The following is a 26,680-nucleotide window of genomic DNA, read 5'->3' as shown; positions in this document are numbered from 1 at the left end:
GTAACAAAACATATAATGAAATAAATTAAAAAGAAAAAATGTATTTAGATCATGATCAGAGCTGTTCATAGTGGGGGAGGGGGGCAACCGGGCCGTTGCCCCGGGCACCATGGTTGGGAGGGGTGCCACGGCTGTTTTTTTTCCCATTTTGATTAAACAAAGAATAAACAAACATAGCAAAGAGAGTAGAAAGGGAAAAACAAAAGAAGGGAAAAAAGGAAAAAAAGGAAAAGGGCCAAAAGGAAATCCATCTGAGATTCGATATATATTTTTTTTTAAATATTATTATTATTATTCTAGCTTATTTTGATCTTTATAGCCATTTATACACACTTTAATTAGAGCGCATATAAAAAGGGTTAATTTGCGAGGTGGATGATGGGAATAAATTCTAGCAAAACCTTTATATTGTCCTTCTTGACCCTAAGTCTCTTTTTAAATGTTGCCACATGATGACGTCTTTGAATACGAAAAGTATACTCGAAAACTTCGCCTTTTTTAACCTTCCAGTTGGATTACTGACCTAAATTGTTCATGTTAGACGAGGATGTTAAATTTTCCTTTTTACTTTTATCGGTCTAACCCGTGGAAAAAATAGCTCGTATTGCCTTTAATATTTTAATGATGTGTTCTTTATTGTTATTAGGATACAGTCAAGAGAATATGCAATTGATTAATTTCATTCGTATACAATGTTTAAGAGGTCTAAGATTTCTTCCTCTTAGAGGTGTTTATACTATAGTAGTATAGCATAGAATATTAGACACACAAAAAAAAACCGCAGGACAATGGCCACAAAAAAAAAGGAAAAAAACATACAAATACAATTGAAGGATTAAATTTAAACTTTAGATAAAAACAATATATGAGCCATTCCCAAGCTGATCAGACGATAAGATGGGGAAACCAGGACTATAGCCCCTGGATTCAGACTCAACAATGAATTTATGAAAAGCAGGCTTAGTTAATTTTCCTACTTCTAACTGTGCAAGAGCCACTTAGTGTACCATAATCAGCAGTAATATCCCTAACAGAATAAAACAATATGGCTACATAGGGCTATCTTGCCGGCCAGGTCAAAAACATTTAGCCTGCATCCCAATACTTTATAAAAAAAATTTTTATTATTATGATATTAAAAAAAAATTCTTTATTGTTTACATTTAGGTAACATAATATTTTCACGATTATTTTTAACGCTGTAAATTTAATTAAATTATAATTCAAAATAAAATTATGAAAAAATTATTCGAATATATAATAAATATTATAATAATCTATTGACATATTTAAATAAAATATTAAAACCATTGGATTAAACAAAAAATTTAGTGCTTATGCAACTCCGCCTGACTGAGGACAATAACTCTAAAAATAATACAGAAACTGTTACTTACACAATAAGAGGAAGAGAATTGAAAGAACAATGATAACAATTTCAGTGGTTTGACTAAGAACAGTGACTGGTATCGCTGATATGTCCTTGCACGATAAACTCACATTCAGGCTATGACCCATGCTTGCCATATCAAATGTCTAAAAAAGAAAAACAATATTAATAGAAAAAAAAGACAGAAAGAATATTAATAGGCTATCGGGGCTGATTATAAAAAAATGTAGATAACTTCGAAGACCACACTGCCTTTCCATGACGAAAGTAAAACAGTTCAAAATAGGGATGATACCTTTTTATTGACAGTGAAATATAAAATTATTTAACTGGATATTTCGAACACATATACAGTGTTCATCATCAGCAGTAAAACTGATGATGAACACTTCATCATCAGAGTTTTACTGCTGATGATGAACACTGTATATGTGTTCGAAATATCCAGTTAAATAATTTTATATTTCACTGTCAATAAAAAGGTATCATCCCTATTTTGAACTGTTTTACTTTCGTTATAAAAAAATGAAAACAAAAATTCTTTTGGACATAATCCTTCTTCTTGTATTATTACCAAGATCTATGAGGTTCTATCCCACTCTCTTTGGCTATAATGAGAGACAACTGAAGGATGACATATTGCCAAAGTTTGTGCTTTTCGGCCGTCAATCTAGAGCCAAACAAGGGAAGGATTTAAAGTAAATTAGAAATTCTTGGGAGAGGGTAAAGACTGAAGATTTGGATTGACTTTGGAGGAGGAGTGTGCACACTTGTGTTGGCCTGAACTGCACGGGTTCTGCAGTAGGTTGTTAGTGGTAGAAGCAGTGATATTTTCTCTAAACCTCCCAGCTTTTTCCCATTTTCGACGTAATACGTTTCGCTAAATTAGGTATCCTTTTCCCAGACCACACTGTCTTTCTATGACGAACAAATGAACGCTCAAATGAGGATAAGTCCATTTAGAAAAAGTAATATGTAAAGTGTATTTCCTAACTCTAAATGAATTTCCTATGATGGTGGCAAAGCCATCTCTGCCTTGTGATTGCAAAAGAAATGTACAACCATAAGTTCATAACTATATTTTCAACTACAAATTCAAGTTTTGTTTTGCAATTAGAAGACAGAGAAAATTTGCCACCTTCATTCGAAATTCATTTTACATTTAGTCAAGATTAAAGAAGAAAATTTACATCTCAAGACTTTGAATGAGCACTGTTATTGAACTCTCCCAGAAAAATCTAGTGAATGACCCAAAAGTTAATTATTTTGTTCTGTATGAATATGCTAGTTTAATTTTAATACTTTGGTATTTATACTGATGACGGTATTTCACTGTATATGTGATTAAAATATCTAGGCTTTTGTACCTGTTTTCACTGTCTAAATTAATGGACTTAGCCCCATTTGAACGTTTATTTGATTTTTTCCAACGAATTATGTTGTCAAAAACACGAGAAAGTGAATATTAGCTGGAAATATTTAATTTTCCCTATGGGGGAAATACTTAATTTTCCCTAAGGAGAAAATATTTAATTTTCCCTAAGGAGGAAATATTTAATTTTCCCTAAGGAGGAAATATTTCATTTTCCTAATCTTCTTGAGAAGAGGGGAAGGGTGCAAATTCTTTTACATTGTGTGGACGGGATTAACTGGTAAAAATGAAAAAAAAAAAAAAAAAAAAAAACACTGGCGAGCGAAAAAGGTCTCGAGGGCTTGTCTATAGTTGCGTTAAAACAACAAGGACGTCAAAACAAAAACAGTCTTTGCCTCTTCTATGTCTAGAAATATCTGAAAATGGCGATTTTCTATGAATTTTCCGATAATTGTTTCCACGCTGAACCATTTAAACAAATAAGGAAAAATAATAACTAGTAATAATAATTATTAGATAAATAAATAATAAAATAAATAAATAATAAATAATTATTAAATAAATAATGATTAGTTAAATTTAACAGGTGATTTGGGTCCCAGAAAACAAAAACTCAAAATAATTTCTGATTCCTAAAAGCAACTACACCTTCAGAGAAAAGCTGCAGCTTCTTAAGCTGTTTGGTGTCACATGATTTTAGCTTAATTTTTGCTCATATTTCAATTGATTTTGCTGATTTTGATTAAACGACTTAAGCCTGAAATTTTAAATAAAATTGACTACTGGAGGGTCTTTCCCGTAATTTCCATCTATTTACTATAATTTAGCCCCTTTCTTTGATCATGTGTTGTATTATATTACACGACTTGCCCTTACATTCTATTCCATACTATTTAAACTTATTCGCACACTGATCAATGGTCTGCGTTGCGCAGGTAGCAGGTACCGATCTCCTGATTCGATACCTTCGGCCAGGAGTGGTTGGAGGCAAATCAACACACGCTTCCCCTGTTTTTCCCCCAGATTTCTCCAGGTACCCATTTAGAGCTGGGTCAACTCTGGCTGAGCCTAGAGTCAATCCATTGACCCCCCGTTCCAAACCAAATAACCACCATCACCAGGACTCGAACCTCTGAACTCAAGATTTCAAGTCTAGAGCGCTAACCACTCGGCTACGACCACAAAAATGCACGAGTTTGAACATTGGGTCTCACCTTACAAAATCCTCTGGTGCTTTTAGGGTCTAGAATCCTTTTAATGCCCCCTCAATTATTGACATACTTCTCCTTCATATAATACCCTTGCTACATATTAATTCCCCCTCATCCGTTACATAATGCTTCATTTAATGCCCCTCCTCAAAGGCTCACGCATTTTTAACAACTAATAGAAATATACATACATATAATATAAATATATATATATATATATATATATATATATATATATATATATATATATATATATATATATATATATATATATATATATATATATATATATATATATATATATATATATATATATATCAAGATTCCTTATACAAATATTCATGACCAATTTTTAGCAAGCTTCCATAATTCATTTATTACTACTACAACTACTACTAACAACTCACTACAATACCAAGCCACCTGAGGTCAATACAGCTGCGCACATCCCTTCTACATTCAAATCTATTCAGTTTCACTCTTTATCTCCTTCTGAAAAGTTCCAAATCTCTTCCCAATCCCGTGGGGGACAGTTGTGCTTTTCGTTTTGGCCTGGATGAATGGCCAAAAAGATTAATCCTTGGAAATTTGCCATTCTTCACCAGTAAAACCTGCCCTAGCCATCTCAACCCTTCTTTCATTATAGCCCTAGGAAGTGGGATAGAACCACGTTTTCATCCGGCTTGTTATCTTTTTTCATTATTATTTCTTTTTCATTTCATATTTATTTATTTAAACGCAAAAAAAAAAACACAAAATATAACATTCCTGCCAGGAAAGAACGAAATGAGTGCTCGGCTAGGGCAGGAAAATAAATAATATAAATTAAACTGCAAACAACAAATGAAGTAAACCAACTGAACACTAAAAAAAAAAGAAGAAGAAAAAAAGGTAAGGAAAAAAATAACCTAAGTTAATAACGTTACATGAAAAAGAGAGGAAATTATGGAAACTAGAAATAAAGAGAGAAAAAACGGGTGGGGGAGAAGTCTAGATGAAGAGAATACTAAACGATGTTCTTATAATGACCTTTCGCTGCTCGCTTGAGCGAAGTAAGATTATTTGAATTCTGGATATCGAATGGTAGTAGATTCCAAATATTTGGCGCAAAAATCTAATTAAAGAAGAAGCATCTGGCATACGGTCTGTCAAACAGGTACCTAAAATTGTCCGTAGATAATTCCCCTAGAAAATATTTAACAAATCTCACTCTGCCTTTCGAAGCGCCAACGTTTCAGAGCTATACTTAACCACCGTCATTACTGTAGCTACCATTTTTCCTATCTTAATTCGCGAACTTATCTTCCTTTTTTCCAAACTTTTCCCAACTACAGAAAAGCACCCTGGGTCTTGACTATTCTACTATTCAAGTTTTCATTGCATCCACCAACTTCACTAACAAGACTACACTGACAAGTGAAACTATCCACTTGATCGATCTTTTCGTTACTCAACATCACCTCTTCACCTTCATTTAATACGAGTCTAAGTGACTTAGTCTTCTTATTGTAATTATCAGACCTTTCTTGTACCCTGAACTCTCAAAGCCAAAATTCGTTCATTTTGCTAACATTTTCGTATGGGGCACTTCAAATCATCTGCATAATCTAAGTCTAGAATAGTTTCAACTTTCCACTTGATTCCAAGCTCTCCCATTGCCTTTGCCGTGTTCTTTAGAATAAGTCCATCAAAGCAATCCGTATAAATGAGGATATGATACAACCCTGCTTAAGTCTCGATTCAACGCTAAACCAGCTACTAACCTAACTTCCTACCTTAACCGCAGCAAAATTTATTAATTGTGCAATATATTGGTTTTCCGGAATAAAGCTTCCAAGATTGTAATTATTAATTTAATCAGTAAATACGTTATTTTTTTAGGGTATAATCATTTTCTATTACTAACATAGTCACTTGTAAATTACTTACATAATTATTAAATCGTAAATTCCTAATACAGCCAACAAAATAGTCGTTATGAGGACGGGCGCTCCACTGTAGCTCATGGCCAATAGTTGGTAGGTCTGATTTAATTTTCCCTAGTTGTATGGGGCCATTAACATTCAATAGTTTTGCAGTTCCAGGCATTGTATCAACCGCAGAACAACTTGTTGATAAACATCCATCTAGGGTTAATCGAACCTCTTGCTGCAAAAGAATACTCACAATGATTCTCAATGGGTTTTATAAGCTAAATTGCTACAAATAAATGACATCATGGTTAAATTTATAGGAATTTATAGGAACTTCTTGCTGCAAAAGAATACTCACAATGATTCTCAATGGGTTTTATAAGCTAAATTGCTACAAATAAATGACATCATGGTTAAATTTATAGGAATTTTGAAAAATAGCCTGAAGCCCCACAAAACAGTGTCGGGTCGAAATGGTAACTGCACAAACGGAATAACCATGAAAGAAAACCCCGATTAGAAGAATTATCTATTCCGAGTAACCCTATATACAACCCTATCTCAAGTAAGAAGAAAAATCATTTGTTTTTTTTCTGTCCCCACAAGTGGAGCGCTGTATCATAGGGAAAATGTTTAAGGGCTTGTTTGAAAGGAAATTGCTATATCTACGGACTTTTTGTAAGTAACACAACATAATATTAAAAATACATTACATTTATTGACAAAACTACATCTTCATATACATGATGATATAGAATACATATGACGTCTGGTGTGGCAGATTACAACCATAAATGAAGCCATACTACTTACTTTAATGAATGACTTAAAATAATTGATGACAACGCTGTTCATTCTTTATTAGGACTTGCTAAGAAAAAAGGGAAGGATTTTTTCTGTATCTGTTGTAAGAAAAGCTGTTTACACAGCACTCAGGTAATATTCTTATTCACTACACCTTCGATTATAACGCAGAGAAAAAAAAATTGCTGTATGGTGTTCAGTCATACAAGTATACAAGAGAGGAATAAGCTGAATGTTATGAAGATCTTATGCGTATTACTTCAAAGAGTCGAAGTTGACAAAGCTCCTCCCAAGAGCCAAAATTGTCTAAGCTCCTTCAACATTGTGAACAATGCTTATTAGATGTTTCAGTTACATATAGTGCATTTACCAAATAAATAATAAAGGAATGTTTCTAAAAGATGAAATGCAATAAGTAAATGGCATTGTTCTAAGGATCTTATGCATAATAGTTCAAAGAGCCAAGGTTGTCAAAAAACCACCCCAGTACCAAAATTGTCAGATTGGCTACAAGTTGGCTATTTAAAATGGGCTATATAAAAACGCCAACGATACTTATTTCTGAAGTGGTGATGAAAAAAAATGATGGAGTTACCTTGAAACTATTTTAAGAGTTTTAAAGAAATTATCTGACTATTTTCTTTTTTCTAATTTTAATGTTTTTTTTTTTTTTAAACCACACTTGGGTTTGTAACCAAGTGTGGTATGTATAATGGACTTGGTGGAATACATAATAACATCGTCTTCTTCTCTAGAACGCCGGCCAGAATTGAGTGGCAACAATGGGATATTTTACATGGCAACAACAATTAGATTGGACTTACTCTATCATTCCAACGTAGTTCTAATAGATGGCTTTCTTTGTCTCCGTAATTCTTGTTGTCATTCAACTGAAGTTTTCGAATTCCTGAGCCTAGATTTATGTAGGCAACAGGTATTCCATCATCTAGCTCAACTGCCACAAAATCTAAGAAAAGAGAGTAAATAAGTAAAATGGGATACAAGCAACTGGTATTCCGTCATCTATTTCAACTGCCACAAAATCTTATGATGAAACATAAATAAATGAGTAAATAAATAAAATGTGATATAAGCCACCTGTGTTCTATCGTTTAGCTTAACTGCCACAAAGTCTAAAAAAAATGATGATATAAAAAAATATGGTATAAGCCACTGGTATTCCATCATCTATCTCGACTGTCACAAACTCGAATAAAAAAGTATGGGTGAGTACATAAAATGTGATAAAAGCCAATGGTATTCAATCATCTACCTCAACTGCCATAAATCTAATTAAAAAAAGAGTAAGTAAATAAAATGTGATAAAAGCCACTGGTGTCCCGTCATCAGGATGAACTGCCGCGAAATCTATTTTGAAGAAATGAGTAAGTAAAATGAAATGTGATACAAGCCACACATCTGTCATCCAAATTAAAAACAAGTGAGTGAGTACATTAATTGTATTACAAATCACAGGTATCCAATTATGTAGCTCAACTGCCACATAATACTAATTAAAAAAAGCGAGTAAGTTAATAAAATACTATATAAGCCCCTGGTGTTCCGTGATCTAGTTCAACTGCCAAAAAAACGATAAAACGAATGAGTAAGTTAATAAAATGTGATACAAGCCACTGATATTACGCCATTTACATCAACTTTCACAATAAAAAATAGATATATTTGTATAAACAGATGATGGCATTTAAAACATCTTGCTTCTTTATACTGTAGTTAGAGGGGAGTTTAAGGAGAACAGAGGGGGCAACTGTCCCGCACGCAGAAATTTTAAGGACGCAAAATTTCAAATAAATAAACTAAAGGTTACAATCAATTTGGAATTTTTTTTATTAAAATGAAGTAGAGGGCACAGTTAATAAATTCAAATAATTGATAAATCATTAATTAATTGATAAAACAAAATAAATAAAATACTTATATAGTAATACTTAAATTCAAACAACCAATAACAATTCAATAATTTCAATAACAAAACTAAAAAATAACAAAACAATAAATTATTAATTAATAATGAATTGAAAATAATTATATTAATAAGTTTCTTTTTTGTTTAATTTGTCTTGAAATTTTTTGGAGACGGGGAGTGGGGAGGGGCTAATCAATATTTTGCTCCTAGGACAAGAGAGACCAGAACCACCGCTGTGTAGCTAAGGACTTCGAAGATACACAATGAGAAAGAAAAGAATTGTAATTTGGAACAAAACTTAAATGAAATACAAATAGTAAGGCTTAAAGCCCAACATACCCGTTATGGACTTATCAGAGGGTACGGAATGAGGTCCATTGTAGAACATGAGTCCATTTTCTGTGTGAGATGTAAACTCAAATGTGATCGATCCGTCACTGCAAGCAGGTAAAGAAGGGAGCCATCCAAAACTAACACCATTAAAAGAAGCTTCTAGAGCTTCGCATCGCGGACCTTCAAAGTTGTCTGGGCATTCACATCTTAAAAACGGAAGAAATTATTATCACTGAGAACTTAAAACTGGCCCTAGATGATGTAACCAGCACTAACGAATCATTTTAAATTATATTGCCATACTGTCACCATCATCAAAAATTACAAATTTCAAAACTGAGTTCTACATTTTTCAACAGTAGCTTAAATTTACACATTTTTGGGGGGGAGGGGGCAAAATAATTTTTAAACTTGAGGGGGCAAATTTTTTGTCAATTTTTCAACGAAAATACCAAAAGAAAGTTATTTTTCAATACACCCAAGAAGATATTTTTAAAGACTTATGGGGGGATTGGTATTGGGTATGTATCCCCACTTCTGCCCCTCCCCCTTCGATTGACAACACTATCTTACATTAAAACATAGAACGTAAATTGATCTTTGGTTAAATGAATTACTACTGAGAGTTAAGTAACTAGAGATGATGACGAGGAAAAAGGGACTAATAGGAATTAATCAGCATGGAAACCCTGAACTCCATAGTCAATTGAATTTGACTGAAAATTAAAATAATTATTGTTTACAAAGAAAATTTAAAAAATTATAAAATACTCCTTAAAATCGACATAAAATAAATAAATAAATATGTTTTTTTCATAATTTTGCTGTTGCTGCAAACTCTCCATAGTTATTACCTTTGAACCATGTTAACATGGCGCAATTATTAAACAACATTTATAAAACGATGGACTATTGTTAGACTATGGCATGGTACAGTTTCTTTCTTCAAAGCAGTTCATCCTACCTAAATGTTCACCACCTGCCACGCAAAAATCTTCAATCTTTCAGTCAATTTCACTTTGGAATTCTATCCCGATTGATATATTTCTTCCCTATTCTTTTAAAAATATATTCAAAAATCATCGTAACTTTTTACTCTTCACCCTTGAATTTTTTTTCATTACCTAATACTTACCAGGTCTTCTCTTTTTTCTCTGTTTCTGTTTTTTTTTCTATTACGTTTGATTTTATGAGTATTTTTTTACTTTATTCAATTGTATATTCTCCTTTTTTGTATGCATTGTGTAACTTCGTGATTTGCTTTTGTATTACTGGTGAGAGGGTCCAGCAAACTAGGCTTAATGGGCTTAATAATGGTCGCGGGAACTATGCTTTTTTATTATAAAAAGATGAAGGATTGATTCTCCCCACAAACATACACTTTTTTCTTTGGGGGGGGGGGGGGGTGCGTCAGGACCCCACAAATTTCGACAATGTGATATTGGAAGTTCATGTTTACAGAGCAAGTATTAATTATTATTTTTTAAGCCTCAAATCACGAGTATTTGATTGTCACTTTAATAATTTGAGCTAAATTGGTCTTATTATAAAAAAAAGACGAAAATTTTCAAATTTGAGCTGAGCTCTTTTTATCAGCTCAAATTTTGAGTTAAACGACAACGGATAACAACTTCACCTCTTTCCACATGCTTAAAAAAAGAATAAAAAAAACAGTAAACAGCTTAACTGTGTTTTGCAAAATTATTTCAGCTACTGGGACAAGTTTTAAGGCAATTTTAGACCGAATATTAGTGTCTGATATTAAATTTCGGTTTAAAACTTTAAAGAGTATTGACAACTGAATTTCACCCATAATTCGACAGAATACCACTAAAAAATGATTGGCGCCTAAAAGCTAAAGATAATTGTTTTACCATAGACTGTGGTTTCCTCTAAAGTACGATTACTATTTAATTTTGTAAATATCAGTATAGCATTTGGTCGATCTATTTTAACTTCTGGGTCAATTTTTTAAGGCAATTCTAGGACAACTAGTGGTGTCACCTATTTCGCTTAAAATTTAAAACAGCATTAGAAACGGAGTTTGACGAATATTCAAGAGAAAATTACAAAGAAAAATCATTTGGGTCTAAAAGGTTAAGCTTATGGATTCTCATTGACTGGTAATTTCCCATAGACTTTGCAACTTTTTTTTATATTATCATAGTACATCAATTTTTTTCAGCTTTTGGCCAATATTTGAAAGTAATTATACAACGGTTACTGCTGTCACCTATTAGATATAGCTTTAATATCTGAATCATTATCTAAAGCTAATTGTTTAATTTAAAAGTCAAGAATCTGATTATTGTTGGTAAGCACTACAAAGTGTATGACAAGGATTTATTTAGAGCTGGATCCGCTTAACGTCGAAAGAGACTTTGGGGTTTATCCGCTCAACGGGTATGTTTATCAGTCTTGGGTTTTGGGTTTTAGGTCACACAATCTGTCGATTGTGTTACAAGCGTTCTGCAGTAGTATCGTCACAAAACTTAGGGTGGGATCAATAAACAGCAGAGGGGATTAAAACTGCTTGCAAGAATTACACACAACACACAAAGATATACAGAACATATGAAAAAAAAATACAAAATGTTTATGAGATTCAGACGAAGTTCATAGTTTACGTTAAGATTAAAGTCTATGAAGTTCATTATTTTATAAGTGGTTTTGTATGATTTGCAATCTATATTCAGTTTATATATTTTGTTAATTTTTGGTTAGTTTACAAAACCTTATGTCATGTTTTTGACTATGAATTTTATAACGTTTTATTAAGTTTAAAGTTTGTACAATTTACATTCATACAAATATATATATAATGTATGAAATATATGAAGCTTCGTGAAACATGGCAACAAGAGAAGAAAAAAAGGAAAAAAAAAGGCTGAAAATTATTCGCAGAAGGGTGTTAACCACAATCAATGCCTTTAAGCCAATATATTATTATACTGAAACAATAGTAATTTTATATCGGGGGGGGGGGAGGATTGGAAGTTTAATATGTATATTATTTATCATTGTATCGTGTGAAGTATATCATTGAATAACTTGTCATATGACCTTGTAAGGTTAATAATAAACTGTATTTACCTAAGGTCTGAAGTGTTATCCCCTTGAAATTTAATCAAAAAGATCGATACAAAAGCAATTTTGAGTTACCTTGGGAAAAGGCCATTCAGAATACAAGTTCCGCCATTGAAACAATAGTCTTCACATTGATCTCTTATAGGTCCTCGTGGGGAATTTAAGACAGGGCCAATTCGACAAGCACAATCATAGTCAGTGTAGGCTATAATAAATAAACAGATAAATTAAATAAGTATAAATTAATTCTCGGGAAAGTGATTTCCGAACAACAATTATTTTAACAAATTTGAAATAAACTAAATAAGTTTGATAAATAGATTATACCCTTAACTAGAGTCAGATAAATGTTCAAACATTTTAATTAAAATTATCCTGCCAATCCAAAGAGTATACGAAATAAAACTAGGAAAACGGAATAAAAATTTATAAGCAACACATTTGCTGTCATCTAGCGTCACTCAGAAATAACTGGCATATGGTGACTGAAGAGGTTCTAATCAACAGAGTGACAATAAAGAGCTTTGCCAAGAATAGGGTGTTTAATGCCCGTAACCACTTATCTCTTACAGGTCCTCTGGGAAGGCCTAGTTAAACCGAATATTCTTAGCCAGATAAAGTAAAACTTTATTGAGGATCGGTAATGGGAATGTATATTATTATTCAAATTTACCTAATTTAGCTACCTTACCGGTAACTAATTTATCAGGTGTAGGAACGCTAAACCTGGCGTTCGCAGATACCAATCTCCAGATTCGAGGCCTTCGGCCGGGATTACAATGCGTGGTTGGGGGCAAATCATCAAACGCTTCCCGTATTTTCCCCCCAGATTTCTCCAAGTACCCATTTAGAGGTGGATCAGCTCTAGCTGAGCTTACTGAATCACAACGCTGGGCCCCCTTCCAAACCAAATAGCCAGCGAAACCAGGATTCGGACCCCTGACTTCAAAATTTCCAAGTATGGAGCGCTAACCACTCGGCTAGACATACAGACTTTCTTGTAACTATTGCCTGTTAAGGTTTCCATAGATTTTCACAATAGAGTAACAATTGCTTGTCATAGCAATTTAGTCGCCAACTTCTGATGTTTGTTTTCGCTACTTCAGACGACTAATAAAAAAAAGACAATTCAGGTAGTATCTGGCAATAAGGCAATATTCATTGATTTTTCCACATTACAGCAACAGTTATATAAAATTGTTGCACACTGTTTTCAAAACAACAGTCATGGGAGAGCCAAGCGTTGAGTGTAAAAAAATTAATAGATTAAAAAATAAACAGGATGTTATTAACAGGATTTAAAAATTTACGATTTTCTGCGTGAACCCAGAGTTACGTAGTTAGAATCTCTTCTAACAAACCTCTTTTTGGAATACAACTACATTAAATTTATTACTATACAAATCAGAGAAGTAAGGAAAACAATATCAGAAAGAAACTAAAAAAGAGGGCAAAATCACAGGTCGGTTTACCAAACTTACCATTAATCCTTAGCAAGTGTATATACATAAACGACGCAAGGGGTATGGAAAAAAAAGACAGGTGGGTCAGATGTCTGCTAAGCCCCACCCTCACCCCTCCGAAAGATCCAAAGTAATTTGGGCAATGTTAAAATTTTACAATACTCTAACTAGTATATTCTTACAGTAAAAAAAAGAAGAAAACAAGCCCTGGTACAGAAAAGGGTTTCAAAAACTTTCTTATTTCAAGTTTCGCGATTTCTTTTTTTTTCTATAGTTGCTTTCTGTAACTTTGATGTGCTTTCTGTAGGTAAAGATAAAGTTTTGGGTGTTTTCTGTAAAGTAATAATTCTTCAAATATTGCATTATTATTTAGAATAATTAAACATAAAATTATGACTTATAATTTCAGTTCTACTAGTTGGTTGCTTCCTGCAACGCCATTTATTTTTTGGTTAGAAACCCAAGAGCTCGTTAAATTTTGAATTATACCTTTGAATAATTATATTTTTTTAAGCTTTACACACTCACCGTTAACTCCTACAAAAGAAGATGTGTTGCCATAGATGAAGTAGGGGGTATCCAAAATAGTCAAGAAGGAAGTACAGGGACCATCACAGGGACCTGGCTCTTTCATGCACTCATCAATCCCAATTCCAAGTATTTCCGCTTTCAAAGTGTCTTTAAGCTGCAAATAATTCCGTGTTTTATTTCTGTTATAAATGCTTAACAATATTACTACACAAAACCAGCTACAACCTGACAGAAATTAAAATCGTTAGGATTTTATATTATATTTATATTATGGGTGGGAATTCCCCTCATATGACATAATCTAATCCGATTAAGACTGTATTTCCCAACGAGGACGCGAGAAATATGAAATAAAGCGCCCCAATGACGCATGCTATTGATCTTGCAAACCCAAATAACGAATTCTTTTGAGGTGTGAAAAAAACTCATTTCAACTTTGTCGTTTTGATCCACCATTTAACCAAGTACATTCTGCCTCGTCCCCTCCCCCTTTACATTTTTTTGAATTGACACCACTGGAAAGTGCTGTGGGGATCCAAGTACAGCAATTTTGAAGCATCGATAACCAAAATGTTTGAGGAGGGGGGCAACGGATTTTACCATCAGGATGGTAATTTTTACCGACTGATTTGGGTGATATGGTATTCAAATTACGTAATTTTGGCTTCTGTATCAGCTTCTTTTCGTTTCTACATTCTTAAGGAACCCCTTTTGACTGGACATTTCAGGGACACAATTTACTCGTAATCCAAATTAGTAAAGGCTTGAAATATTTTTGTCTAGATTAGACTATTATAACAATACATTTTTTTTACTTATTTAAGGAAGCTTAATAAATTTGTTAGGAAGTTTAATAAAATTTCGGCCTAAAATCGGTTTATAAAAGGAGATGTTGATATAAAATCAGTAAGCAATTTACATGAAGTACTAAGAACTGTCAAGAGGGGAGAAAAACTTGAACGTTGGGCCATATGTTAAAAAATCGGTGACATGAATATGCAAGTACAGATTTATGGTTTAAATATTACTACTACCACTAATACAACAACTAAAACAACTAAATACAACACCAAGCTACCTGATACCAACACAGCTGCGCACGCTCTTCCTCCAGTCCCGTCTATTCTAAAACCCCTCTTTAAATCCTCCCAAGAAATATCAATTTCCTTTGCATCCTTTCTTACTACCTCTTCAAAACCCTATTAGGGGACGACCTACTTTTCGTTTGGCCCTATATGATTGGCCCAAAAGAACTATCCTTGTCATTTTGTCATCAGTCATCCGAGGAGCTCCTCCTAGCCATCCTAACCTTTCTCTTATTTTAGCCCAAGTGAGAGGGATGTCTTACTGTTTGTAATACAGTCAATATTACTTCAGGCTATTTAATTTTTGAAATCTTTTTACAAACTTTCTTGATTAGTCAACTTAAAACACTTCACATAATGAACCAAAAACGTTAACGTTACGCTAAAAAAAAAAAAAAAAACGTTATAAACGTTACGCGCAGTCCTAGACTCCTGGCTCAGATACATAACAAGCTAAGTCTAAGCTGGAGAATGAAACAGTTCAAAAACAAACCAAGCCGTGACTTAGTGCAAAAAGGAACTCAATCTACGCTGTGGAACTTCGATGACATTTAGCAGAAATGCGTTTTTTTTTTTTTTTTTTTTTTTTTTTTAACAGGGAGTTTTCAGGGCCATATATTGAAATATCGACGATAAGAACATACAAAAAATAAATAAACTAATAAATAATTTCTATGTGAGCAAAAGGTAAGAATGGGAAGTAGTAGGGTTCGATAAATGTATACAAAGAAAAGACCAAATTTAGGAAGGTATTGGTTTTGGAGGGTATGGCTTGATTTTATTAAGGAAGGTAAGCAGATAAATGACAGAAAAACAATTTGTACGGGCCTATATTATCGGAATATAAATCATTTTCATTATGTTATGTTACACAAAAGAGAACAATTTTAGCCTATTCATATACCCCTGAGCACATAATATATTCAATTATACAACAAGTATATGAATTTAAAAGGAAGAGCAGGATTAACATAGACCATCACAAACAGTACATTCAGTTTTGCTAAAGTTAGAAACTTATTTTGTCTTAATATACATATTTAAACGAAGTTTTAGCAAACTGTTATACATTTGCTTTTTTTTTCTTTTTTTAGGGTTATTTGAAGATCGAATTTTTTTGCATTTTTTTTTCCTTTTTTAGGGTTATTTGAAGATCGAATTTTTTTACATGTTTAATCAATCTCTTCTTTAATTGCTTTATCCCAATATAATTTTGCAGTTATTTATAATTTAATGTTTTCCCCGTTTAAATGCAATTTTCACATCAAATCCATTTCCATTCGCACCAATTAAAACAAAATATGAAAAAAAAAACATACCTCAGTTGACTTTTCACCTAGAAGACCATTTATCTTCACTGGATCCCAGTAAGGCGAGTTGTGAACTGAGAATCGGGCATCAACAATCGTTTTATTAACTCCTCTAACAGTAAAGAGATCAACATTGTCCAATGGCACACTCAAATATTTAGCGACTGCGTCGCGGAGCATTTCCCTCATGCTCTCACCACCCTGAAATATTATAATATTTCGAATACCTGACAATATCTTGATAATAAATATCTGTAATAGGGCCCTGCCCAAGAGGAAGAAGTTTAAGCTGCTATTCCCCCCCCCAGCCAGGAAAAAACATTAAAACAAACACTTATCAACTATATTATAGCTAAAAAGATCAAAAAAATTCTATAGACCCCCTCTCCTCCAATTAATATTCTGGGTAGGGCCTTCTCTGTTATGGAGGACCATTATTTCTTGATAATATGTCCCTGTAATGGGGAAATTAGGCTGAATCCCTCCCATCCAAAAATACAGAAAATATTACAAAAAAAAACACTAGACAACTATATTACGCATAGAAGGGTTAAGAAAATCTTTCTTCCATAGAGGAGCCCTCCCCCCTCCAATTAATATTCTAGGTACGGCTTTCTCTGTTATAGAGGGTGTTATAGACTAAGGAAGGAAGGGGTTTAGGCTGAAATCTCTCCCCATCCAGAAATGCTGAAAAATATTGAAAAAAACACTATATAACTATATTACGCATAGAAAGATTAAGAAGATCTTTTTCCATAGAGGAGCCCCTCCTCTCCAATTAATATTCCGGGTACGGCTTTCTCTGTTATAGAGGGTCATTATTAAGGCATGCAAATTTTTTCTTTCTCATTGCACAAGGATGTGCAGACTATTTTTTTTTTTTTTTTGAAGCATGTTCTTTGTGATGACGCACAGTTGAAAACTTGGAAATTAACAAGGACTTAGGCGTACCTTCAGACCTATTTCAAAACTGCAACAGAAATATTTTTCTTAGTCCATTCTTTATTCACTCTTTATTCACTCGCATTCACTATTCGCATCCTCCACTTGTATTATTCATTCACATTTGATCAATTATATTCTAGTTCATATTTACTTGACTTTTCAAAAAAAACAAACACAAAAATCTAAATGTGAAAACAAATGAAAAATCTAATGAAAACGGAATCGGAAACCTATTGTGTAATAAAAATCGTAATTGAAAGCTTCATATCATGAAGTTTCCATCGGATAAAACAACCATAGAATGTTTTATAGTTTAGTGGGCTATTTTTGAATATGCTTCGAATTACTTAAAAATAATACGTTGTAATATTAATGTGACTCAGTCCTGGCAGCAAAAAAAAAAAAAAATCAAAACTTTGGCGATTGTTTGTCACCATTCAAGGCATGTCCCTCATAATTTACCCACCCGTCTTCTGGTTGATTCTAAGGGTAAAAGGAATATCTTAAGAACCTTTTAGCTTCCTGAAATGTGTTTATCTTCACAAGTAACCTAAAAATGCCTCAAAGTTGACGTCACTCATTATATATTATTAATAAATTACTTAATCTCAACAATTTCATTCATTTTCAAATTCACGATTTGTTAAAAATTGTTGAAAATCCTGAAGCAATATTTTGAAAATTCTTTAAAGAGTTCAAGTGGTGTTAAACTACGAATAATAAAAAAAAAGTACGGATAGTAGGATTACGAAAAACAATAAAAAAAATAGACTAAAATAATAATAATACTAAAATAATAAGAATCATACAAAAAAAGTATTGATTTTCATTAATTACAAAGACAGCATCAGACTCTTTTGATCAGCTTGAAACTAATACTAGGAAGTCATTAGGCCTAGTGGACACCAATGCACAAAAAACAATCCAGCAATTTGTAGAACACGCAAAAAATTCTTTAATTTACGTTTGATCATATGTTTAACGTAGACTAGTTTATAGAAAAGCTCGAGTTTGCAGTTTTATTAATTTCTTTAAGACATGGGTTTTAAGTAACTTACCCTAGGTGTAATAAAATCCACTTCAGTAACGCCATCTAGACGAACGGATCCAGATTTTTTGACAGCTTCTTCAGGAATTTCAATGGAGTTGACAATTACTTCAGCAGTTGCTTGACTATTCCATTTCTGGTCGTATACCTGAAACAACAACATATTCTAACATTCTGAAGAGATGAGAGGAAAAGAAACAAAAAAAAGGACAAAAAAAAAAGGAAACGAAACAAAAAGACAATAATCAAAAAGGAAAATAAACAAAAAAAGGACAACAACAAATAGGAAAAGAATCGAAAAAGGACAACAATAAAGATGGAAAAGAAACAAAAAAAGGACAACAATAAAAAGGGAAAGAATCAAAAAAAGGACAACAAAAATGGAGAAGAACCGAAAAAAGGACAATAACAAAAAAGGAAAAGAAACACAAAAAAGGATAACAAAAAAAGGACAACAATAAAAAACAAAGTGAATTACAGCTAGCGAAAAAATAAATAAAGATGTAAATATGTCAGTCGAGACTTCCGCTCAACCGTCCTCACTGCAGGAAAAAAATTTTATCGGTTGAAGTTCACAGCAAAGAGTATGGGTAACTTATAAGAGTGAAAACCGGTGCTACTGTTGACAAAAAAAAAAAAAACAAACAAAAAAAAAAAAAACAATAAACACCGTCTATCAATTGGCGACACTTCTTATTTTTTCAGTGTAATGACAAAAACAATTAAATTAACTAGTGTATTTGGTAAAAAGGGTTAGTAATAAGTATCTGACCTCAGTTCTTTACAGAAAAATGATTACAGACCTTGAAAAGATTTCAAGTGTCGCCACATCCTAGATGGCACTCATAGTATTTTCTGTCGACAATAACGCCAGTTTCCACTCTTGTAATATACCCATACTCTTTGGTCCACAGGCCAATAGAAAAGGATAGCCTCAAAGACAAAAGCAATGGCGAACAGGTAACTTTTCACCATTCTACGTTTTCCCGTTTTGTCATGCTTAGCCGGTCTTTTCTCAGAATTTTTAATGGTGGGAATAAGCAAAAAGGAGTGGCGCCGTAGCAAATTTTCCAGAGTTGCCACTTTAAACTACTACTAACAGCTCTCCGCAGCACCATGCCACCTGATGCCAACAGAGCTACGCACGGTCCTCCTCCATCCCAATCTATTCAAAGCCCCCCCCCCCTATTTATACCCTACCAGGAAGTTCCCACTTCCCTTAAATCTTTCTCTATGACATCCTCCCACTCCAACCGCGGACGACCTGCTTTCCGTTTACACCTTGACGGTTCAGAAAAGGACAATTTTCGGCAATCGGTCATCCTTCAACCACAAAACTTGCCCAAGCCATCTCAACCTTTCTCTCAGTCGTAGAAAGCAGAATTGAACCACATTTTTCGTACAGCCTACTGTTTTGTAGAGCTACTTTAAAGCTAGGTAAAATTCAAAACAAAGGGAACTAAATTATATTTATATTTATTCGATATTTATAATGATACAAGTTATTATTTCTATATAATTTTGTACTTATAATTTATATTCGTTTAAATTTGTTTTTATATTTCTCAAAGTTCGTTCAATAGCTGAGATATTTCAGCAAGAGCTAGAAATTATCTGATTTCCTTTCATCGTAAAAATGAGCCAAATCCAGCGGGCTTCTCTCGCTCTCTCGTACCTAATTCATTATTGCAAATTGACATCTGACTATTTACAGGGCTCTCAGATTTAATTCATATCACTTAACTTTAAGCCCCTATCTTTCGGACCTGGAAGTTATTTTTTGCACGCTATTTATTGTCTCGCGGGCTTGACCAACTATATATATTATGCACTATGTAGGAATATTGCAACGAATAATTTTCTCTGATTCATGCACCATTGCTACTTCCAATTTCTATCCCGAGCATGTTTTACCAGTCTGTATGCTACCCAGAGCTATACCAAAGCTACCCAGCGTAATATCCAGCTAGTTTGCTACTGATAGGTTACTTACACCTTGTGTTTCAATAAATATGTATGGTAGTTAGCTCTACACGCAATCATTGCCTTGCACTATCTTGGATTAGCCCCCTCCATTTTCCCACCATGAGCATGATATAGACCAAAATTTCCCTTGGTTGTATTAAGAACGGATGAAAAGGGAGACACTTTGAATTCCAGTTATAGTAACATAAATCTACATAAGTACAATAAAATTAAATTGAAAGAAAGAAAAACGGGGATATAATGAAGTTAATAAAAACTAAGTTGAAAAACTGAGCCTAGACGAGGTCAGCACTCTTTTCGGGTAAGTTTATATTTTAAGTTGCTGTGGATTGAAATCTCACTACCAACATTTATAATCCAGCACCAGGGAACCGAGCTACGCTCGGTGAAAAGAAAGACAATTTTTTTCTTAGCTCTTTCGGAAAACAATTTCAATTTCATTTTATTCCACAAACCTTTTCACCTATTATAACAACATATTATTCTATATTGCCGGCAGTTTTATTAAATTGTATGTCTTTTTTAAAATATTTAGCAGAGACATTCATTTTCAGCCACATTTATTCTAACTATTTCAAGTATTTGTGATGCCATTCATACGGAAAATATTTCTTCAAAATTAGACTACGAGCGTTTCCAGGCCCCCCAAAAAAAAAATTGTGCAACAGGTAAAAAAGTAACAAAAATGGATATAAACAAACTTTGGTGCGTTTTGTAGGTTTTTTTTTTGTAAACCCTCCCCCTAAAAAATTGCCCCCCTTCCGAAACAAAAGATTCGGGATATGCCCTTAGAGCTTTTATGACTAATGAAAACAGCGGAATCTTAGGACCCAATGATGAAACAAAAACAGGCATTGCGCCCTGTGCTATTTACATTAACATTGGTTCAGAAAATAAAAGTAAGAAAATATTACCCATGACGAGATCAGATGCACTGAATGGTATTGAAATAATTTGCTATTTAGATTAAATCTGAATACAAGATCAGATTAATTTTTATTGCCCCACTCGCCCCTCTCATTCATTTTTTTTTGCGCTGATATCTATATTCATGGGAATGATGAGGTTTTTTAGATTTAAATAATGATAATATATCAATAAAGATTAAGAAAGGATTTTAGATACAGGGATATACTGAAAGGAAACTGCATTTATCTTTAGTTTTAATTGTATATCCCAGTAAAACAAAATTCCTCGGTTTTTCCTTAATAAGCCTACTAAATCATCCCCCTTTCTTGCACGACTCGCAAACTGAAAGTTTAGAGAAGTTGATACCTGACTAAACGGAAAGCAGGTCTTCCTTGATTGGGGTGGGAGTAAGTCGTAAGGAAACACTTAAGGAAATGGGAACTTCCTGGGAGTGTGTAAAGAGGGAGGCTTTGAATAGATTGAGATGGAGGATAAGTGTGCCTAGCTGTATTGGCCTCAGGTGTCTTGGTGCTGCGGTGAGTTATTAGTAGTAGTTTTAGTAGATGCCTACCTTAATGCGGAGTCTGTATTCTCCCGCTGGAGTTCCAGCTTTCATGGTAATCATTCCTTTTGGATGCAAGCTGAAATATGTTGGCTGTATTGTGTCAAACCAGGTAAACTCCTTATCAGGTAGATCCCAATCATCTGGATCGTCAACATAAGCACGACCAATCATAGTATCAGGTAGTGAATTCTGAAATGAAAAGTGTTGAGAGAAAATATATTTAGATCTAAATAGATGCTTTTATATTAGTAAATAAAATCTATAGAATTCTCAAGGGGCATGAATTAGGGGGGGGGGGGTCAAATTAAAAGAAACACCTTTTATTGATATTTTCATTGAAAAAGAAAATGCCCCTAATCCTAGATTTTGAATAGAACTACTTTGTATCATCATAGAAATGAAATACAAAAATTTCTTATCCCCCCCCCCTTTTCGTGAATACACATTTTTGTGAGTACTTACATTTCCGTGATTATATACGTGGATGAATATTCTCTTTGCTTCTGTTCAGAATAGGATTAGAAAAATTAATTTTGCTCACCGATATAATTTTACGTAAAAACCAAAGAGCTTCTAATTTATTCCCCAACAAATGAGTTATGGCATTTTTTTATAGAAAGGTATTCAAAGGAGTTTTTTTTTCAAAAACTTTTCCAAGACTTCGCCAATTTTAACTGTCAATTAGAAATACCAGTCCACAGTTAAACAGCCGTTAGGTAGTTTTCAGTTGACTAATTTTATAGTATTTAGTCAAAGCTCTGCTTTACTTTATACTTTTTACTTTTTCTGTATACTTTAAAACTCTTTTTAAACTCTTCAATGACAGACAGTTTATTGCGAAATATTAAAATAAATAACCGCAATATATAAAACTAAAAATTAAAATGAGTAGTGAAATATTGTCGGAATTATTTTCTCTATCGCTGTGTTGCTCCGGGGTTGTATGGCTGTAGCTTGTTGCGGTGCCGGGTATCGTGCTTGTTTTGTGTAATATTCGGTAGGATATCGCAATGCTTCTGTGATGAGAGAAGGCCCTGTCCAAAGCCAATAAGAAGTTCTTGCCTCCTTGTTTCAAGCGTTGTTAGACCTGACAGAACAAGACATTCTTCATAAGGTAACAGTGTATTCCCCGAAATCACTCGCAATGCACGCTTTTGTATTCCCCCAAGTTTGTTAGTTTGATCTTTTGTGAGACCAGTGTGCCAGACAGGGTAGGCATATCCTAGCAGTTCAAAAACCCTAAGCTTCGACCTTCCAACTATAATGCTTGTTAATGCTATGCTCAATCACTCTGCAATAATATCACTGAACTTAGTGTTCAGTGAATTCCATATTCCATATATAGTTTTCTTGAGGCATTTTTTCCAAAATCAACAGTTTCTATGGATGGTAGTGGCGTAGCAGTGATTATTCTGGTACCCTTTTGGTCCCGGAAGCTTTATCCTTTTGGTTCCGAAATACTCCAGAAATTAGCCAATTTCGTCCCGGAAACTTTGAAATCTCGAGCAATAGATTATACTAAATGAGGTTATATCTGAGGGACAGTAGTGAAATTTCCTCATAAGCGATCGCGATATTTTATTTCTCGAAATATTTTTATTTTATTTCATTAAAATGTTCTGAAGCTTTTATGGAATTTTGTCAAAATGCCATTTTCTGTATAAAGTTCATAAATGTGTCGGACTGCGAAAAATGACCATTGCTATAACAATTTCATATAGGATAGAATTTAATAAATATACAATTATTGAAGACTTCCTTCCAGGTGGAATACACAACTGAAAAAACAAATGCTCTTTTTTACTTGATTATACCGCAAAAATAAAGCTACAATAAATAAGAAAAACAGTGAGAGAGCAAAAACAGAAAGACAGAGAGAGAGAGAGAGAGAAACACACTGAGGGAGAGAAAAACAGAGAGAGATGAGGGAGAGAGAAAGAAAAAGAGAAATACAGAAAGGAGGGAAGATTAGATAGCAATTAGTTCGAATGCAACACTCATCATACCTTATAATTGTAGACAGTAATAGCACTTTTCCCATCTTTCATGTCGTTATCGTTTTCATCACCGATGACAACTTCCAGAGTACTTGTTCCTGTTTGTCTTCGGGATGGGTCACCCCCTCCATTATCTGATATGACAATTGGTATATTGTACACTTTTCTTTCTTCGCGATCAAACATGACATTGGAATGAAGCTGCCACACTCCAGATGGCGCTGCGAAGAACAGAAGTAACATAATAAGAAGTGAAATAAGAATTAAATAATAAGTTAATAATAAGAATAAGTTATAAAAATAAGAATAAGTTATAAAAACAAGAATAATCCAAAAAATACGGATGAAGGATGACAGATTACCAAAGACTGAGTTTTCTGGTCATCTACCTGAGGCCAAAAGAAAGCAGATCGTCCCCGAATAAGGTGGGAAAAGGTCGTAAGAATGAATTTAAAGGAAATAGGAGCATCATGGGAGGGGATAAAGAGTGAAACTCTGAAGAGATTCGGGTGGAGGAGGAATGTCCACAGATGTTATAGTCTCGGGAGGCTTAGTACTCGAGTGAGTTATTAGTAGTAGTAGCACTATCAATTATCGAACTAAGTAATATTGATTATATTTATGTTCTCTGATATTATACACTCTAGTAGTTGATAAAACACGAAGTAAAACATGCAGTGAAGTATTTCAGCAGACCAACAAAGACATGAAAAAAAGTTATTTCCGTAACAGATTATTAATAGTGAAAAATTAATTCGAAATCATTGATGTTTTTAGTTGATCAAAAGATGATTTGCTAAACCAGAAAAGGACAAGCCAAAAAATTTCAATCAATTTAACAATATGGCAAGAAACTGCCAATGTCTCTAATAAATGTCTGATCTCAGTTTCTGCCAAAAATATTTGTGCATGGCTCCCATGTCGCCATCTAAGTTAATATTTTCTTATACACGCTATTAGGTCTCTCCCTCTCACACTGGAATTTCACCTTTTTTCACTTTACAGTAATTGTTTTTAAACAATGGAATTAATCAGACGCGGAGCTGTAAAAATCTTTTTTTTTGTCTAACCCTTATTCTTTTGCCAAGCAAAATATTTAAATAAGTATTAATTATATATACTATACGCTATTATAGTGTATATATTATAGTGCAATAATATTGTGTACATAATATACACTATTATTGGCTGAACTTTGTTGAGTTCAGCCAATAATATTTGGCTGAACTCAACAAAAAAGTTCAACTGGAAAAAAGTTCAACTTTTTTCCAGCAGCAATAAAGTCAACAAAGTTATTGGTGGGATATGTTTAATTAGCCTTATTGACGCCCTGCGAGCCCTGCATTAGGGAGTTCGCAAAAACAAAATGTTAAGAAACGCCGAACGCAAGAATGCGCTGTTTTTTTTTTGTTTTTCTTTTGTTTTTGTTTTTTCACTAGCACCCGTTTCCACTCATACAAGTTGTCCGTACTCTGAGCTAGGGAACAGAATACAATATGGAATAATGAACAAGAACACAGGATACGTTGGGAGACATAATCTATGAAATGCGTCTCTTATGAAATACGAACCAAACATACCAGCCATAAAAACACAGCATAGCCTTATGATCATAAACATAACGAACATACCAGCACAAACATACCAGCCATAAAACCCCTAAAAGCATAGGATAGCCTTATGATCATAAAGGCTTAAACAATAAGTCTAAAATTGTGAATAGATTGAATTCAAAGAAACTTATACCTTATGCCAGCTTTGCCTCCCACACCGACTATGTGTATTGGCTTTACTCTAAACAGCCCTGGCTCTGAAATGTTTCATTACTCTCGCCAAGTTGATAATTCATATTCGTTTAATGAAATAGCTGTCGTAGCACTCAAAAAGGAACACTAAATTACGCTATTTTTACAATCACAAAATGGTCACTAGTTAGACACACTTACGAAATATGATGCAACTTTCAGTTCAATTGTTAAATGCACTTACAGAGGAGTTTGCGAATCTGTTCGTACGGCACTTGACTGGTTCTAGTCTGTTGCAATGCCTAGTATGTCTGCTGATTGATACAGATGGAGGAAGCATGGATCGGTGCTCCTCGTTTGTTAATAGTGATTTCCCAAATTTCATTATTAGCTCATGTCTTCGATCGAATAAGATGGGTAAATTCAAGAGCTCAAGGGCACTATCTTAGCTGCTGAAACTGGGTCCTAGTATCATCCTAGCAGCGTGTTTTTGAGTAAAATTCAAAAATTAAACGAAACTGGCATAACAGATAGTATCTGTGAAAAACATTTTTTTTTATATTGATGTATTTTAATTGTTGTTTTCTTATATTTGATGTATTGTATTTTTTTTTATATTGTTGAGTTGTATTTTTTATATATATATATTTTTTTGATATTGTATTTTACTTTTTGTTATATTGATGTATTGTTATTTGTTATTTTTTCTTTTATATTTGATGTATTGTATTTTTTTTTGATATTGTTGAGTTGTATTTTTTTTATATTTATATTTTTTTATGTTGTATTTGTATTTCTTTTATATTCATGTATTGTTGATTTGTTTTTTTTTTTTTGTATTTTAATTGATTATTTTCACTTATTGATTATATTACCCGTTACGGGCAGTGCTCTCTTAGGGTGTATTTAGTTTATAGTGTGTGATTTGTTATTTTTGTTAATAAACGAATTGAATTGAATTGAATATATTATCATCCGTAGTTTACCAATGATGTTTTGTCATATTTAGGTTCAAAATCTTTTATTCACAGATACCGCACAATGGATATATAAACATGA

At 33.4% G+C, this 26,680-nt stretch overlaps 1 protein-coding gene across 1 annotated transcript in view; it reads right to left on the bottom strand.

Moving 5' to 3' along the window:
* Positions 1–26,680, bottom strand: part of LOC136025251 (DE-cadherin-like) — a 188,810-nt gene that overhangs the window by 5,510 nt on the left and 156,620 nt on the right. Inside the window, 10 exon segments of the mRNA XM_065701095.1 lie at positions 1,398–1,536; positions 5,903–6,121; positions 7,515–7,657; positions 8,957–9,156; positions 12,113–12,242; positions 14,029–14,185; positions 16,436–16,627; positions 18,430–18,567; positions 21,886–22,068; positions 23,886–24,097. Coding sequence (XP_065557167.1) covers positions 1,398–1,536; positions 5,903–6,121; positions 7,515–7,657; positions 8,957–9,156; positions 12,113–12,242; positions 14,029–14,185; positions 16,436–16,627; positions 18,430–18,567; positions 21,886–22,068; positions 23,886–24,097 — 1,713 coding nt within the window.

The sequence above is a fragment of the Artemia franciscana genome, chromosome 3, assembly GCF_032884065.1.
Source record: "Artemia franciscana chromosome 3, ASM3288406v1, whole genome shotgun sequence".
Lineage (NCBI taxonomy): Eukaryota > Metazoa > Arthropoda > Branchiopoda > Anostraca > Artemiidae > Artemia > Artemia franciscana.
The sequence above is the reverse complement of the archived record's forward strand: the minus strand, read 5'-3'. Positions and strand labels throughout refer to the sequence as shown.